At 37.5% G+C, this 17,038-nt stretch overlaps 1 protein-coding gene across 3 annotated transcripts in view; it reads left to right on the forward strand.

Annotated features, from left to right (window-relative positions):
* The window catches only part of FERRY3 (FERRY endosomal RAB5 effector complex subunit 3), a 45,548-nt gene extending 33,138 nt beyond the window's left edge, over positions 1-12,410 (forward strand). For all 3 annotated transcript variants that reach the window (XM_077759167.1, XM_077759169.1, XM_077759168.1), the window contains 4 exons: positions 2,742-2,944; positions 9,999-10,056; positions 10,645-10,712; positions 11,321-12,410. In XM_077759167.1, coding sequence (XP_077615293.1) covers positions 2,742-2,944; positions 9,999-10,056; positions 10,645-10,712; positions 11,321-11,413 — 422 coding nt within the window. In that variant the 3' untranslated portion in view covers positions 11,414-12,410. The remainder of the gene's footprint in view (positions 1-2,741; positions 2,945-9,998; positions 10,057-10,644; positions 10,713-11,320) is intronic.
* The last annotated feature ends 4,628 nt before the right edge of the window (positions 12,411-17,038 follow it).

Below are 17,038 nucleotides of genomic sequence, written 5' to 3' on the forward strand. Positions count from 1 at the left end.
CTCTGTCTAAAAATACCTTCATTGAGACAGGATTTATTGTATTTCTCTTCACAGATCCATAATTTAAATCATCCATATTTTGTGGCTTTCTTAAAATGTGCCAATCTTATTATCTATTCCGGAGGTCCTGATGTGTGGGGTTTTTTTCAACTTACTCCTTTCTTGCTATATTTATTTCCTTCCTTGATCCTTTTTGGGAAAAGCCTGTAAGTTAGTATTGCATTATTACCACCAAATCAGGAGGCTATGTCATATTCCGCATTAGAAAGGAGTGTCAAACTATTCAGTTAGACATACTGACAGCATATGAATTTCCATTTAGTTAGGGGATGCCTGCACAGCCAGAAAGTTTACAGGAGATGAAGATCCAATTCACATGCTTTTAAGTTTTTGAGTTGCAAAGGAAAACATTTTTATTTATGTATTTTCACCAGTAGATTTGTTTGATCATTGCCTGAGTATTTACAGTGTATATCCTCTAATTCCCACAACAACTTTGTAAGCAAAGTTTTTTTTTTTTGCATTTCTTACACCAAGTACAGACAGAGGATCTATAAATTGAATTTATTTGCCTAAGATCAACTCAGCCAATAAGTGCTAGAAATCAGATCTTCTTAACACCCAACCTAATCCTTTTTCTTGTGTATCATCTTATTTTGATCACCACTGCCAGCTCCATGACCCCCATTTCACTACTGGGTAAAATGAGGCCAAGAGACAAGTCATGTAAGGTCAAAGAAAGCAGTGCCAATTTGGGGATTAGGAGCACCTGACTTGTTCACTAAGTCATCTGCCTCACTGCTGGACCATAGCCCATATTTAATACTGCTACTTCCCTCATCTAAATTATCAGTAGGAGTTGAAGAGGAATGCACTTCACTGGGCCCAGAAGGATATCGTCTCATACAGTCTACCAGGTTTCGGATAAGCACTCTGCCTCTTGTGTTGCCTTCCAAGGAAATTACAACTATACTTTGCACCACACAATTTTCCTTTCTACCCCCTCCCCCCCCTTTTTTGGGGGGGTAGTTAAGTCCAAAGGGGGAAATAAAAGACCTTTGCATGGGATCTGTCACTGGCATCCAGAGGTATCACTTACCAACACTGGTAACTACAAATGAGTAAACACTGTGCTAAAGTATATCAGGTACTTTTAAGCATACACATGATAAGTAAAATCCTAAGGTAATGACATTGAAGCAGGTGGAAGCAGAATTTGTGACGGCATGGGTTGGTGATGGAAGCGTAGTACTAAAAGAGCAAAGCTTTCCTACAATTTTTATACCAGAATTTCACATCAGAATTTCCAAGGCATGTGTATTTGTAAAAACATATTCTCCATATGCTTATATATTGTATATATTTATTTTGACAGAAACTGCAGAATGTACAGGGGGATAGCTAGTGTGGCTCCATAGAAAACATAGTGATATCAGAAGCATGGATTTTGAGGTTTGATAAATGCTGCTCCAGCATTCAGTCTGTAATCATTTGTTCATCCAGTCATTCAACAAATATTTATTAGGTACCTCCTATGTGCCAGAAGCTGTTGTATATGCTGGAGATAGAACATTAAACAAGATAGAAAAATTCCCTATAGTCGTTGAGCGTAAACAATGGTCTCTTTAAATTAATCTCAAACAAATAAAGAATTTCAGTGCCAAGAAGAAAATAAAACAGAACAAGGTAAAGGGGAATATGTGAGAAGTGTCCTACCAGACAGGATAGTCAAAGAAGATCTCTCTGAGGAGGTGACCTTTGATCTGAGGCATCACTGGTGAAAAGAAGTCAGCCATATAAGAGTCTTGGGGGGAAACTTCAATGAGGTAGCCCTGATTTGGGAACAAGTTCTACGTTTTGAAGAACTTTACAAAAGCCTGTGTGGCTGGGCAGGAGGAGAGGGTGAGACGAGGATGTCAGACAGATGGACAGTGTCCGGATCATACAGGCTGTGTAAACCTCAGTGAGGGGCTTGTCTCCTTTTCTGAATGAAGTGTGAGCCTGTTGGATGATTTTAAGTAGGTGAGTGGTATAATGTGATTTATATTGAAATTGTTTTGGCCACAAATGTGGAAATGGTTTGTAGGTAGGCAAGACTGAGAGCAGAGAGATTAATTAGAAGCTACAACAAAATCCTAGGTGAGAGATGATGGTAGCATGAGCTAGGGTAATAGCAATAAATTGAGTATCTCAGATTTGAGATAATTGTTGGAGATATTACTGAAAGTAGTTGATGACGAAGTATGTTGTAGATTAGGGAATAGATATTGAGATAAAGAAAGTAATTAAGGCAATTTCTATGTTTCTGTCCTGAGCCACTAACTACCTAGAGGGAGATTAGATCCATAAACTGAGATGGAGAATTGCTGCTTTAGGGTATGGACAAGACAGGTAATCCAGCAACCTGTTTTTACATACTCACTTTGAGTTGAGTAGGACATTTTGAGCATTTACATCAAAGTAGAGGTGAGTACTCATTTGATTTACTTACTTCTTGGTGATCACTTCATACCAACTTATGAACCTAATGCAAAATTTGCTATTGTCTTTTTCTTTTTTCATCACCTTCTTTCCAAGAATTAAGGAGCAGTGACCATATTTGTTTCCTGAGCTCAACATAGGTTTCTGATATACCTCTACTAGTTCAGCTCATGGGCTTCCCTAATTATAGTTATTTATAAAGCCTATTGCTGAAAGCAATTTATACATTTGAAAATCATGATTGCATTTGGTGTTCACAGGAGAATTTTACATTACACGGCATTCTAATCTCTCTGAAATACATGTTGCTTTCCACCTTTGTGTGGATGACAATGTGAAGTCGGGAAACATCACTGCTCGAGATCCTGCCATTATGGGACTCCGAAATATACTCAAGGTTTGCTGCACCCATGACATCACAACAATAAGCATACCTCTCTTGCTGGTGCATGATATGTCCGAGGTAAGCAGATACACAGATACTGTAATTTTATAAATATGTTAACCCTTAATATTATGTAATAATAATTAAATCCACTTTATATTTTAAAAGCACTTTTTTAAAAAAAGTAATGGACCTTTGTATTTCCTCTCTGGTTACTAGCATTGAGTGACAGATGATATACAAGCGAAAAAATAATCCTTAACTATTTATGTTCAGAGAATTCTAGGATTATCCTACAGTACATAAATGAGAAAATAGTCATCTTTAGCTTCAAATAAGGCATGTGCCCTTACTCCTCCCTCTTCTCTCCCTCTTCCTCCATTTTCTTAAGTGGCATTAGATTTCTCTCTGTATTTATATTTGGCTTACACAATTAATATTAAAATTAGTTTGCATTCCTGGAGGTGGGGGGGAGGCACCTGACTAGCTCAGTTGGTTAAATGTCTAACTCTTGATATGGGCTCAGGTCATGATGTCACACTTGGTTTGTGAGTTCGAGCCCCACATCGGTCTCTGCATTGACAGTACAAAGCCTGCTTGGGATTCTCTCTCTTTCCCTCTCTCTGTGCTCCTCCCACTCTCTCTCTTTTTCTCAAAATAAATAAGTTTAATCTCTCGAGGATGCTCTTTGGACAGTTCAAGTATTAGCTTCTACAATTAAAATGTGGCATAACCATTCATTCATGTTATTATGTACAGTGTATTATTGTATATTTTGAAGAAAAAAAATCTTTCCATGACTGCTTTCTTTCCTGTTTTGCTTCTCATCCACATACAAACTGGTTAGAGGGGATAAGCTGAAGAGAGAACACAAAGACTAAAAGTTCAACTTTCAGTAGTCTGGAGAAACAAAGCAGCTTCAGCACAATGGACGCAGGCAAGTCCTCCTGGGAGAGCCAGTGGCCAGCCTGGAGATGAAAGGCCCATGTTGTCAGCTTGGTGCCTGCTGGTTTTGAGATGGCTTCTTTTTTTTTTTTTTTTTTTTAAAGAAAAATGACCTAATGCAAATCATGAATGTTAGGAAGGAAGTTTGGCCATTGATTATTCAAAGGTATTTCCCACGATAAAAGATATGTATAAATGCTACCATTAGAGCAAAACACTTAGACTCATTAGCAAAGACCTCATTTTAAATGCAATACCCTATGTAAACACACACACACAATCAATTCCAGGCAAGATGAGGTGATTTTAAATGATTTGCCACTTACAACCCATTTTTATTTTTATCACCTTGTTTCAATTAAGAGAATTCTGGCTCCATCCTATGGGATCTGCATCAGACTGCCTAATTTTCTCATTCCACTCACTTCTGTAGCCTCAGTCATACCTAATATGGTATCAGGAGAGATTGACAAACGTGGCTTCTTTGGGATTTTTTCAATTGTAGCTTTATAAACCTTTAGTTCCATCAGGAATTTTTAGCCACTGTTAAGTTATCGTCACTAACTAGTCCATCTATAAAAGTCTTTGGAGAATAACACAAAGTTTGTGATGAATTCCAGCTGCAAGGAAACATCCAAACATTCCTGCAGCTGGAGTCCTGGTTAACCAGTTTATAAAAATGGTTATATGTAGGTGGGAAACAACCTCAAAAACAGTATTTCCTAAAGTCACTAAGTTTGGATTTACTTCCAGACATCTGATACTACTAGCATTCCCTCTCCCACAATGTTACAAAAGTTACATGTTTTAAATCGGGACAGCCAGCTGCAGGACATTAAGTTTGTTTCCAAAGTGTCCATTTTAATTCACAAAAGTATATTGAGCCACGATCCTCCCATTTGTTGTATTTAAACATCCATTCGGGTCAGGAGGTTTATTCTACAAACTCAGACAACACTGCACAGGATATAGACTTAATCTTTGTTTTGGGTTTCATGCAAGGGTCCCAAAGCATTTTCAAGTGTTGTTTACTTCCTCTAACAAACAGTTTCTAGACACTCAGTTACCACATTTTAGTGTGTGTACAGTAATGACGATGATGTCTGAAACAGCCCATGTTCTGTGGTAGAGCTGTAGCAATTAACTACAGTGGGTTTTTTTTTTGTTTTTGTTTTTGTTTTTTTTAAAGGGAGGGAACAAACAATCTATCAGTGAGTAGAAAGACATCCTGATTTTACCAGTTTATCTCTATAGATCTTTGTGACCTGAAGGTACTGGAACCAATCTAACCTAATAGATGTAGAATTAATCTGTAAGCCAAGAATCCAGAGTTCCTGATTTCCTTCTATTTTTTTTACTGTTAACTGGCTGAATAATTTAGGACTTAGGTTTCAGGTATTGTGGTTGATGAAGATGTTGTTTTAAATTTGTATTAGAATATATTACACATATAGAAAAGTATACATTAGCATATAACGCATATTTTCGCAAACTAAACACCCATGTAACCAATATCCAGATCATAAAACAGAATATTACCACCACCCAAAAAGCCACCTTCATGCCGCCTTCCAGTCGCATAAGCCACACTCTTTCCCTGAGGGTAGCCATTTTTTTTTTCATTTTGAAAAACATAGATTATTTAGGCTTGTTTCTGTAGTTTATATAAGTGGAATCATATAGTACATACTCTTGTATGTGGCTTCTTTCACTCAGTAATTTTCTTTGTGAAATTTACCCATATTATTGTCTGTGGTTATAGATTGTTCATTCACATTGTTATATATTATTCCACTGTGTGACTAGACAGTTATTTAGCCATTCTACTATTTATGGACATTTAGAGTCGTTTCTAGGTTTTAATTATTATGATTAATGTTGCTATGAACATTCTAGTACATATATTTCTGTTAGATATATACTTAGGAGTGGAATTGTTAGATGTCATGGCATGCATATGTTTAGCTTTGATATATACAACCAGATAGTTTCCCAAAGTGGATGTACATAGCCCATTGTTTTTGAATGTGAAAAATAAGAAAGCCAGACTGTTCCTCACCTTCAGATAATGGCTGAGAAACTGATTAATAGGAGTAGGTCGGATACCTTAGAGGTGCATACTTGAGAGTAAAGAATAGCTTTTCATTTTCTCCCATGGGTACATAAACTCAGAAAATAATTCTGATATCTACCTTTCAAGACATCTACCAACTAAATCTTAATCACCTCTGCATTTCAACCTTACCCTAATCAGAAGATTCAGGTTGAATAGTCTAAGTATGGCCTTTTCTTTTTAAAGAAATTGTCTGCAATTATAACCACAGTTGCCATCTTCTTAAATTTTAATTCCAACATAGTTAACATATAGTATTATATTAGTTTCAAGTGTACAATGTAGTGATTCAACACTTACATACAATACCCAGTGTTCATCATAACTGTTCTCCTTAATATCCATCACCCATTTAACCCATCCCCCCACCTACCTTCTGGTAACCATCTATAACATCTGGTAACATCTATCTATGTTCTCTATAGTTAAGAATCTGTTTCTTGGGGCTACTGGATGGCTCATTCAGTTGAGCATCTGACTGTTGGTTTTGCCTCAGACCATGATCTCACGGTTCATGAGTTCCAGTGTCACATTGGACTCCGAGCTAATAGTGCAAAGCCTGCTTGGGACTCACTCTCTCTTTCTTCTACTCCTCTACCTCCCCTTCTCTCCCCCAGTCTCTCTCTCTCAAAATAAATAAATATACTGGGGAAAAAAAAAAAAAGAAGAGTGCCTGGGTGGCTCAGTCAGTTGAGCATCTGACTCTCAATTTCATGATGTCATGATTTTATGAGTTTGAGGCCCGCCTCAGGCTCTGCACTGACAGTGTGGAGCCTGCTTGGGATTCTCTCTCTCCCTCTCTGTCTCTCCCCCTCCCTCACTCATGCTGTCTCTTTCTCAAAATAAATAAAGAAAACTTTAAAAATTTATTTAAAAATATCTGTTTCTTGGTTTGCCTCTTTTCTCCCCTTATGATTATTTGTTTTGTTTCTTAAATTCTACATATGAGTGAAATCATATAGTATTTATCTTTCTCTGACTGACTTCATTTAACACAATATTCTCTAGCTCCATCTGTGTCATTGCAAATGGCAAGATTTTATTCTTTCTTATGGCTGAGGAATGTTTCATTTTATATATATATATATAAATATTTACACATATAAATTTTAGGATTGTTCTAGCTCTGTGAAAAATACTGGTGGCATTTTAAAGGGATTTCATTAAAGGTGTAGATTGCTTTGGGTAGTATAGACATTTTAACATTTGTTCTTCTGATTCATGAGCATGGAATATATTTCCATTTCTTCTTCTTCAATTTCTTTCATCAGTGTTTTCTAGTTTTAGAGCACAGGTCTTTTACCTCTTTGGGTAGGTTTATTCCTAAGTATCTTATGGTTTTTGTTTGTTTGTTTGTTTTTTACAAATAGTTTATTGTCAAGTTGGTTTCCATATAACACCCAGTGCTCATCCCCACAAATGCCCTCCTCCATGCTCATCTCCCCCCTCCCCCCCCATACCCATCAGTCCTCAGTTTGTTCGCAGCATTCAAGAGTCTCTCATGGTTTGCCTCTCTCCCTTTCCCCCACCATTTCCCCCCTTCTTCTCCCCCATGGTCCTCCGTTAAGTTCCTCCTAATCCTCCTATACATGCAAACATATGATATGATACTCCTGCTCTGCCTGACTTATTTCACTAATTATAACACCCTCCAGGTCCATCCGTGTTGCTACACATGGCCAGATTTCATTGTTTCTCATTGCCATGTAGTATTCCATCNTCTGTGCGTTGATTTTGTACCCTGCAACTTGGCTGAATTCATGGATCAGTTCTAGTAGGCTTCTGGTGGAGTCTCTCAGGTTTTCTATGTAGAGTATCATGTCATCTGCAAAAAGTGAAAGTTTGACTTCCTCTTTGCCAATTCTGATGCCTTTTATTTCCTTTTGTTGTCTGATGGCTGATGCTAGGACTTCCAGCACTATGTTAAACAACAGTATGAGAGTGGACATCCCTGTCATGTTCCTGATCTCAGGGGGGAAGCTCTCAGTTTTTCCCCATTGAGGATGAGTTAGCTGAAGGCTTCTGGTACAATTGTAAATGAGATTGTTTCCTTTTTTTTTTTTTTTAATGTTCTTTTATTTGTTTTTGAGAGAGAGAGAACACAAGCAGAGGAGGGACAGAGAGAGAGAAGGAGACGCAGAATCCAGAGTAGCCTCCAGGCTCTGAGCTGACAGCTCAGACATGGGGCTCAAACCCACAAACTCTGAGATCATGACCTGAGCCAAAGTTGGACGCTTAACTGACTGAGCCACCCAAGTGCCCCAGAATTTTTGTCTTAATTTTTCCTTCAGCTGCTTCATTATTAGCATATGAAAATGCAACAGATTTCTGTAGATTGATTTTGTATCCTGCAACATTACTGAATTAATTTATTCTAGTGGTTTTTTGGTGGAGTCTTTTGCATTTTCTATATATAGTATTATGTCATCTGCAAATAGTGAAAGCTTTACTTCTTCCTTACCAATTTGAATGCATTTACTCCTTTCTCTTGTGTGATTGCTGTGGCTAGGACCTCTAGTACTATGTTGAATAAAAGTCGTGAGAGTGGATATCCTTGTCTTGTTCCTGACCTTCTCCCATAGAGGAAAAGCTGTGTTGAGGGGTGAGAAGAGTTTTATGGAAAAAAAAAAAAAAGGAATGGTCACTAATGTGAATTATTGCCAGTAATGTCAATTAAAATAGAAGACTGAGAAAAGAGTTGATAATTAATAATCATTGAATTCTAACCAATTAATAAAGTAAATATCCATGAGTCCATCCTGATGATGAATAAATAAATAAAGGAGAAGAAACAATGCAGAAGAACTTCAAATAATTTATGTAGATACTCATTCTTCTGGGAGGGGAGTGAAAATCTCTACCTTTTATGCGTGTGCTGCTCCCAGTGAGTGACTTCTTTCCAAAGAGTATGTTTTGGAAAGACTGGGGAGTGGGAGAGGGGAGTAACTTTACAGTGGAGAAATCTGAGAATCACTCCCTCAGACAGGTGATCCAGAGCAATATCTACTGTCATACATCATGTTGACAGTGTACTCTTGAAATGATGGTATGAAAATGGCACCTGACCTCTGTAGTCTTCCCATTAAAACCAATAGCTCTAGTCTGACCATGAGAAAAACATCAGACAAATTCCAGTAGAAAACATCCTACAAATTACCTGACCAGGACTCATCAAAACTGTCAGGGTCATCAAAAACAAGGGAAGTCTGAGAAACCTCTCTTTTTTTCTTTGGTTATTAAATAATTTGTTTATTGTACTGCATTTACTGCACCGAGTAGAAAGATTAAAAATGTATTCAAGTTTTACATATTCAGGGTTTTTGAAATGTATTCAGTGTTTTTGAACTGACAGTAAATAGGAATCCTTTTGAGATTATGACAATTTGACAGCATTATGATTAAATTCAATAAAGGTACGTGGGGTATTTGGAAGGTCAGATTCTACAGGTGCTTCTTTCTAAGACTTCTAATTCATTTAGTTCCTTAAATGGTAGGGAGAAAAGCCCATATCTGGTCAGGAAACATTTCAAAATGAAGTCATAGTTTCTTTCATTAAAATGTCTTTTCATGTCATTTATTAAAATGGAACTGTGGGGTAGGAGGTTATTTGGTTTGTAGAAGAATGAATGCATTTGGTTTGGTAGATGGCTGGAATGGGATGTTTACTTCTGTTACTTTCATAATAACATGTTCTACAATAAAAGCATTTTAATGCATTGTTCAAATATTAATACAATTTGATGGATTTATTCATGCTAAAATTGAGAGTAGTTGCAGTCCTTATGTCACTTACATCTGTCTTTGGAAATAATTATCTAGAAAGTTTTAAGGGTATGTTTAATTTTTTTAATTACACTTACTAGGATAATTAAATTGGTTTGTATTCCACAAATGCAGCCTAACAGCCATAAGGACTTATATCTAAAGACCAGAAGAAATCCAGCTGCAGTTAGCAAATAGTTGCCTGATTCTGTTCACAAAGTAGATGGTCAACATTATAGATAAATTGAATTATGATTTTTTTTTCTTACAGAGTTCTGTTAAAAACATGATATGTTTGGGTTCTGTTTTTAGGAAATGACTATACCATGGTGCTTAAGGAGAGCAGAACTTGTGTTCAAGTGTGTCAAAGGTGAGCATAACCTTATATTTAACAACATGACCCATATTTCTTACTACCAAATATTGAAACTAAAGCAACCTAGGAGAAAGAATATGAACATTACTTCTGTCATCTCGTATCTCAGTTAAAAGTGGTTTCAAAAGCAAATACTTTTTAGTTATCTTTTTCTAGTCATAAAATAAACAAATCTCTGGCCCTTTTGAAATACAGGAATATTTGGATATTATTTATATTTTCCTCTGATTATAGCTTGCTTACTCTCTATTTGCCTGTTTATTTTCTTAAAAAAAAAAATAGAATTGCATCTTCAACTAACCTTTAGTAACTTGCCTTAGCTTCATTGTGTGGAGGCTAAATAGGGCTTAAGAAATGTAAGTAAGAATATGTTGACAAAATTATGTTAAACCTCTCCGGCCTGGAGAGATAAGGATTGTAGAAATATATCTGTTCTTTGGGCCTTGCCTCGCCTACACACAAGTGGCTACCTGAAAAGGCCACACACAGAGCCCCACAATGATAATTCAGTTTATTTCCATAAGGGACTTATAGGTTTAAAGACAAGAATTCATAATTCAGCAAAGTGTTGTTCTGTTTTAGGCTTCATGATGGAAATGGCTTCATGGGATGGAGGTATTTCCAGGACAGTGCAGTTTCTGGTACCACAGGTGTGTTATGTGACTAGATCCCACCCCAGTTTAATCCTTGCTATAATATTGCTCCTAGATATAGCTAGGCACACTGCCCTAAACTCAACATAATATAATAAAATGCTAACACCTTTCTATATATTAAGAGAAGTGTTTGGATGCCATAGAGTCATTTAGTTTATTGTCAAAGATGTCAGCATCTACCATTCAAGGGATCTTTTATTTAATGCCAAAACCATATTTGACTCAACTTTTGTTTTTTTTCCCACATTTATGTTATATAGATCTTGAAGAGTTCATGTAAAAGGGCATTAGCAGAAAATGACTCTATTCTCTATTGAGCTTAGCAAAGTTAGTAGTACTTTGGTTACTGATTACACTAGAACTATCGAGGGGTTTTTCTGGCAATCAAACTTATTATTTGACAGAAACAACATAGATTCTCAGAAGATAGAGCCAGAAAAACACCCCTTGCCCATAACCATGTGGTTAACTCAGTCATGAAAGAGAATTTTCATATACCGCTCTCCATATCCAGGACTAGTTCCATATTTTAAGTTACTTAAAACTTAAAAAAAAAAAAAAAGATTTAACAGATGTGAACTTTTCTTTTTACCTCTTAACAGAGTATTTCTGAAGAAATGTTCTATCAACTTAGTAATATGCTCCCCCAGATCTTCCGTGTATCATCTACACTTACTCTGACATCCAAGCACTGAACCCTTAGAGACTGACACTCTGGTGGAAGAAGACTGCCAGACTCTCCAGGAACCTGAGCTGTGCTGGGCGTCTGTCAAGCAAAAGATGCCCAGAAAGAGAATTTGCAATCCAAGCCACAAATCAAATCATGATGTATGTCTGTGAAACCTTCCAAAAATTCATATACCGTGTAGTCTAGTGATCAGCCTTTTACTTATACATTTACTCTTAAAAGGTCTTTATGAAAAAAAATCTTTCTTTCTTACCTGGACACCTGATGTAGGAGATGGCTGATTACATTTTCATGGAGACATTTGACTTTTCCAATAGGTTTGAATCCTATCTAGTTCAAGACTTAATTAATCATATAAATAAACTCTTCCCTTTACCTTATTTGTCAAACAAAAACTAAAAGACATTGAGATATACATTTCAGATATAGATTTCTTTTGAAAATCTTTGTGGAAAAACAAGCCTATGAGACAGACGTGCTTATTCTTTTAAATTCTCCTGTTTCAAAAACTTGCTTTTAGTGTACTCTTTCTAAAAAGTTTTATAAGAATCAGAAGATAAAGAAACGAGTTAGAAAAACACTTTAGATTCTTTACTTCTGTCTCATCTTCTCTATATGACTGGCCTTGCCCTTGTCTATTAATAACATTTCATGTGCTGGGAAAATAGTGTGCTTATTTGCAAGCCCAGTGGAAAGTTAGTCTAACCAGCACATGGCAGGATTTTAGTGCTCATCAACATTATGACAGACAGCATTTTTATTTCTCCATCCTGCTTCCTGCATTCTCAACTTCCTTAACCATTTTTCTACTTCCTGCATTCCATTTTTTATAACTATGTGCCTGCCCATTTCTTTCTCTGCTATGTTGCCCCTCCTTTTCCATTGTCTTTCCTACTTTCTCAGATGCCACATGTCACTTATTTCTCCCATCTACAACATTTTTATAACATCTGTAACACATTTGCTGTGAGTAGTGACTACATTAAACAAAGACATTTACAAAAGCAATAGTTTCATCAATTCCAAATTATATGGATGTTGTAACTGGCCAGTGAAATGAAATAGAGGACGTTTGACATCATGATAAGATGGTATATCTTGATTCCAAGAAGCATAAAGCACTCTTGTTAGTATACCTAAATACCTAAATGTAGAAACTTATAGAAACTCTTCTGATGCACAAAATGCTTCCCCATAACATGGAGTGTGTCTTGATTCTCTACTCAAAGAAATGACTACCTAAGAAACAACGCCCACTCCTGACTGTCCATTGTAACACCTTCCACATCCTTTTTCAGAGATCCTGGTGATCCCACCAAGAAAAAGCTAGGAATTCTACTTTTACAACAAAAAAATTGTCTTCCAGGCACCACTAGTATCATTGAGACTGATTCTAATGCAAAGCAAGGTAGACAGAAGTGGAAAATAGGGGTGTTTTAGAGCAGTATCAAGGACTATTTTAGTTCATAATATCAAAGGTCAAGTTGGAGTTGGGTGTAGCGGGATCAATAAAAACATTCAAAAAGAGGAACTGAAAACTCTTCCCACAGAAGTTCTGTAACTAATCTAAGTGGACATCCAACAGTTAGGGGCACAGCCAGAGGTTAGGGGGTAGGAGTAAGGGTTCATTTATGGAAACTTGGTGAATGCTACTGCCCATTTCTTCCTTTTCCACCATATAATGTAGTGGTTTTCACTCCAGGGCAATTAAAGGTACTATTTGGCCTCTGAAATCAAGATAAATATATTAAGTATCCTTTTTTCACATGGTACTGTATTATGAAATATACGGAAATGGTAAGATTGGGGAAATGCTTCTGATGTTATATATTACTGCTATGAAGACATATCAAGCCCTAAGCTAATAACAGATATATGATTAACTGTTGGGGATTTTAGTGATGCTGTGGATGAAAGTCTGGAGTTTTGTGTTTGGACCGGGAAAGGTGACATCATGATCTTTTTCTGAGTGTTCCAGAGAGCTTTGTGGAGGGGAGGGGTTTCAGGCACTTCATGAGTGATGTGAAGAAGGTACCTTAGCAGGTTGAGAATGGAAGAGAAATTCTTAAGTCTAAGGTAAAGATAGGAACAGAAATGGAATAAAGGGAGGCACTGATAAATGGCCCATAAGTTGACAGAAACTGACCGCAAGAGCCTTTTAGAGGTGGGAGGGGAAGATCTCAGGACAAACATTGGCGAGGAGTGTTCAGTGAGCATGAAGCTTTCTATTTGCATAAACAGCTAAGTGTTCCTAACACAGATGACAACATGGTCCTCAAGGCCTTAAAAATATGCTTTGGAAATCACACAGGGGCATTAAGCCTGGTGTCTCCATTCCATACTGCTCTTCCCCTTCCTCAATTTTTGTTCTCAAAGCACAAGACCAAGCAAAGCTATAACCTCGCCATTGATGGAGATGTGTGGTGCCAGCTGTTCTCAGCACAATCATGTGACCGGAATGGAAGACATGCATGAGAAAGAATTTCAACAGAAACACAACTTCGCTTGCCTGGGAGCTGGCAGATCTCTTACTGGCACAGTACATCATTTGTACCACTTTGGTTAGATGGTAGCTCATTCTCACAAGGAGAAAAAATGTTCCACAAAGGAAGGATGAATTCATGGAAACACTCCTGTTCTAGAGGAGTCTCCTTTGTTGTTATACTAGACCTATCTGCGGAGCTGAGTGATAACATTAGCAAGGAACACATAGTGTTTCCACATAGATATCATTGTTTAACTCCCAAACATATTTTTTCACATAGAATACATAGAATTATTGCGTAGTTCCAGGCAAATTCACAAAAACAAAAAACCTTGCTGTTTTATTTAATCTGTTAAGGTCTCATCCCAGTGAATTGTATTTTGGAGAGGTTTTTGGTTTTTTTTTTTTTAATAGCTCAATAACATCACAAAGGACCACTAATTCTAAGGAGGCTGGGAACCACAACTTTGGACAGAAATATTTACATAAGTACATTACAAAGGGAGGGCAGAGATAAGGACAACAAGAGTGACAGATGGACCCAGAATCCATTCAGTAAATGCCAAGTGTTTACTGAGTTTCTCCCATACACGAAGGCATGGCGCTAAGCAAGATTCAGCCTGTAAAAGGCTATACAAAGGCTGTGAGACTTCAGGGACTATTTGATTAAGGTAAGAAGACTTCGCAAGGTTTTCTGTGATCTGTGACCAAGACGAAATCCCAAGTGAAGCAGGGGAAGGGGTGAGTAGCCTTCTGAGATAACCTACAGAATTACTAATACAGGCTTGTGATGTCCTTTCAGTGTACACAGCTAGTTATCACAGTATAATCCAGATCTCTCTTGCCGTTCTTTTCCTGATTCGTCCAAATCTAAGATTTGGCTGAATTTCATGCCTAGACAGTCAATCCTCATTAGTCATGGACTCTATATAATTTCATTTACTTGCTCAAATTTATTTGTAACTCTAAAATTAATAATGGCACTTACCAAGGCACATAGTCATTTACAAAGCACTGGTTTTTATCAAATCCAAGTTGTGTGACTACTGTAACTGGCCCACACAATGAAGGGGAGAACCTTCGGCAGCACTTCAGCATCACTCAGGAGCGAAAAATTTGAATAGACACACACAGCTCCCCAGCTGAGAGGAACAAGGCAACTAACTCTGCCTTCTGGTTTCAGCTCTCATTATGTAAACAAGTGTCCTTCTCATGGTCTGTTTATTAGTGTCATGTTTTTCACACCTTTATGCATTTTGTTGGTGATTTTGCTGTCAGATGGCTCTCAAGTGCAGTGCTGAAATGCTGTCAATTGTTCCCAAGCACAAAAAAGTTGTGATGTACCTAGTGGAGGAAATGTGTGTGTTCCATAAGCCTTGCCCAGGCATGAGTTATAGCGCAGTTGGTCATGAGTTCATTGTTAGTGAATCAATCTATGTTAAATAAAGTGTCTTTAAAAAGAAATGCATTTTAGAAGGTTATATATTGATTACCTCACAAAAATGTAAAGAGAGGCTTGCAGGAAACTGGCCCTGTATTTCTAGGAGCAATAGCTCGATATTTCCTCCTTTAGTGTTCACAGTGCTAGAATCAACTGTATGTGTGTGTTCTCTCACAGGCCAGAGCACATAAAGAGCTACCTGTGAATATCTTTGGCACATGGGGAGTGAAACATGGAACATATTACCAGAGAAGCAAACATATCCTTTCTGGAGGTGTTTAGGAATTAAGCTGTCACAGATTAGATATGACATCTACGGGAGTAGATTGTATTTGTGGATCTCTCCCTCCCTCTTTCATTTCTCCTGATTTCTAGCCTTCACTCTTTTTTTTTCTTTATAATGAATTCCTAGTTTCTTGTCAGTAGCAAATCTGTGCTCAAAACTACTCAGAATGACAATATGACATGGGGGGGGAAGGGAGCACAGTCCCCAGAATTAAACAAACCTAGTTCAAGTGCCACCTCCCTGATTGATATGCTGTGGCTTGTCACATTGAGCATATTACCTAACCCCCATAAGCATGTTTCCTTGTCTGTAAGCTAGGAAAAATTAATAATAGTATCTACCTCATTGAGTGGTTGGGAAGGATTAAGTAAGAAAGTGCATACTACCTGGCATATAGTCATTCTATAAATATTTGCTGCTATTATCCTTCCTTCATGCCTTCCTGTCTCCCCTTCCTTCCTTTCTTCCTTCCTGTCTGACCTTTCTCCTTTCCTTCCTTCCTTTCACTAGATCGTAGTTATACTAAGTCACTTAAAACATCATGTCCTCAAGTAGTTTACAGCCTTATCGAGTTGAGAAGGGAACACATAGTAACTCACTGTATTAGCCAGCATATAGTAAGGGTATACAGTCAGTGCAGAATAAAGTGTACACAGAGTACTGTGGAAGCCAAAATAGAAACATGAGCAATACATTGGGCTGAGAAGGATGTTGAGCCCCTTGAGAGCTGTTTAGCCCTGCCTTTCTCTGGCATTGAGTGAGTGTCTTCTGGGAGCCCTTGTTATGCTCAGTAGGTCAAGCACAAATCCTCCTGGCAGGCAGACAGAACACCACCTGTGCCAGTGAGTGGCAGCAACAACTTCAGAAACAAAGGACAGGGCAGGTTAGAATATCAGGAGGAAGTCACAAGGTAGGTAAGTAACCCTGTATTTGAGTGGAGCAGGAAGGACTGTTACATTTTTATCAGGTGAATCTAGATTTTAAACAACAATGGTATGAAGTAGTTATAAAACTTAAAGACTCCTAGCCCTGTAGCAGCTATGTAAAATTTGCTCCTATGATGCTTCTCTGGTTCGTCTCTTAGGACTCTCTTGTCAGTGAGCTGATCAGAGGTTTCCTATCTTACAGGTGACTGAAGCCAGAGGATTAAGTGCTGGCAAAGGACTAAATGCTAGAAATGTATAGGGAAGAGATCCTGGGGATGAGAGGATTAGAACTTAGACATCACTCATTTACTTAGCTTACTTTGTGCATGTGTTGGCAGTGATGGGGGAGGAGATAATAAGTACATCTCTTTATTTTAAAAATCATCTTGGCCATCAGAATAGCAAACCATTCTGAGATTTAGTGGCTGAAACAGTAACTAAACAGTTAGTTTAGAACAGTTAGAATAGAACAGTTTCTATGGGTCACCTCTATA

This window comes from Crocuta crocuta, unplaced genomic scaffold (genome assembly GCF_008692635.1).
Source record: "Crocuta crocuta isolate KB4526 unplaced genomic scaffold, BGI_CrCroc_1.0 scaffold72, whole genome shotgun sequence".
Taxonomy (NCBI): Eukaryota; Metazoa; Chordata; class Mammalia; order Carnivora; family Hyaenidae; genus Crocuta; species Crocuta crocuta.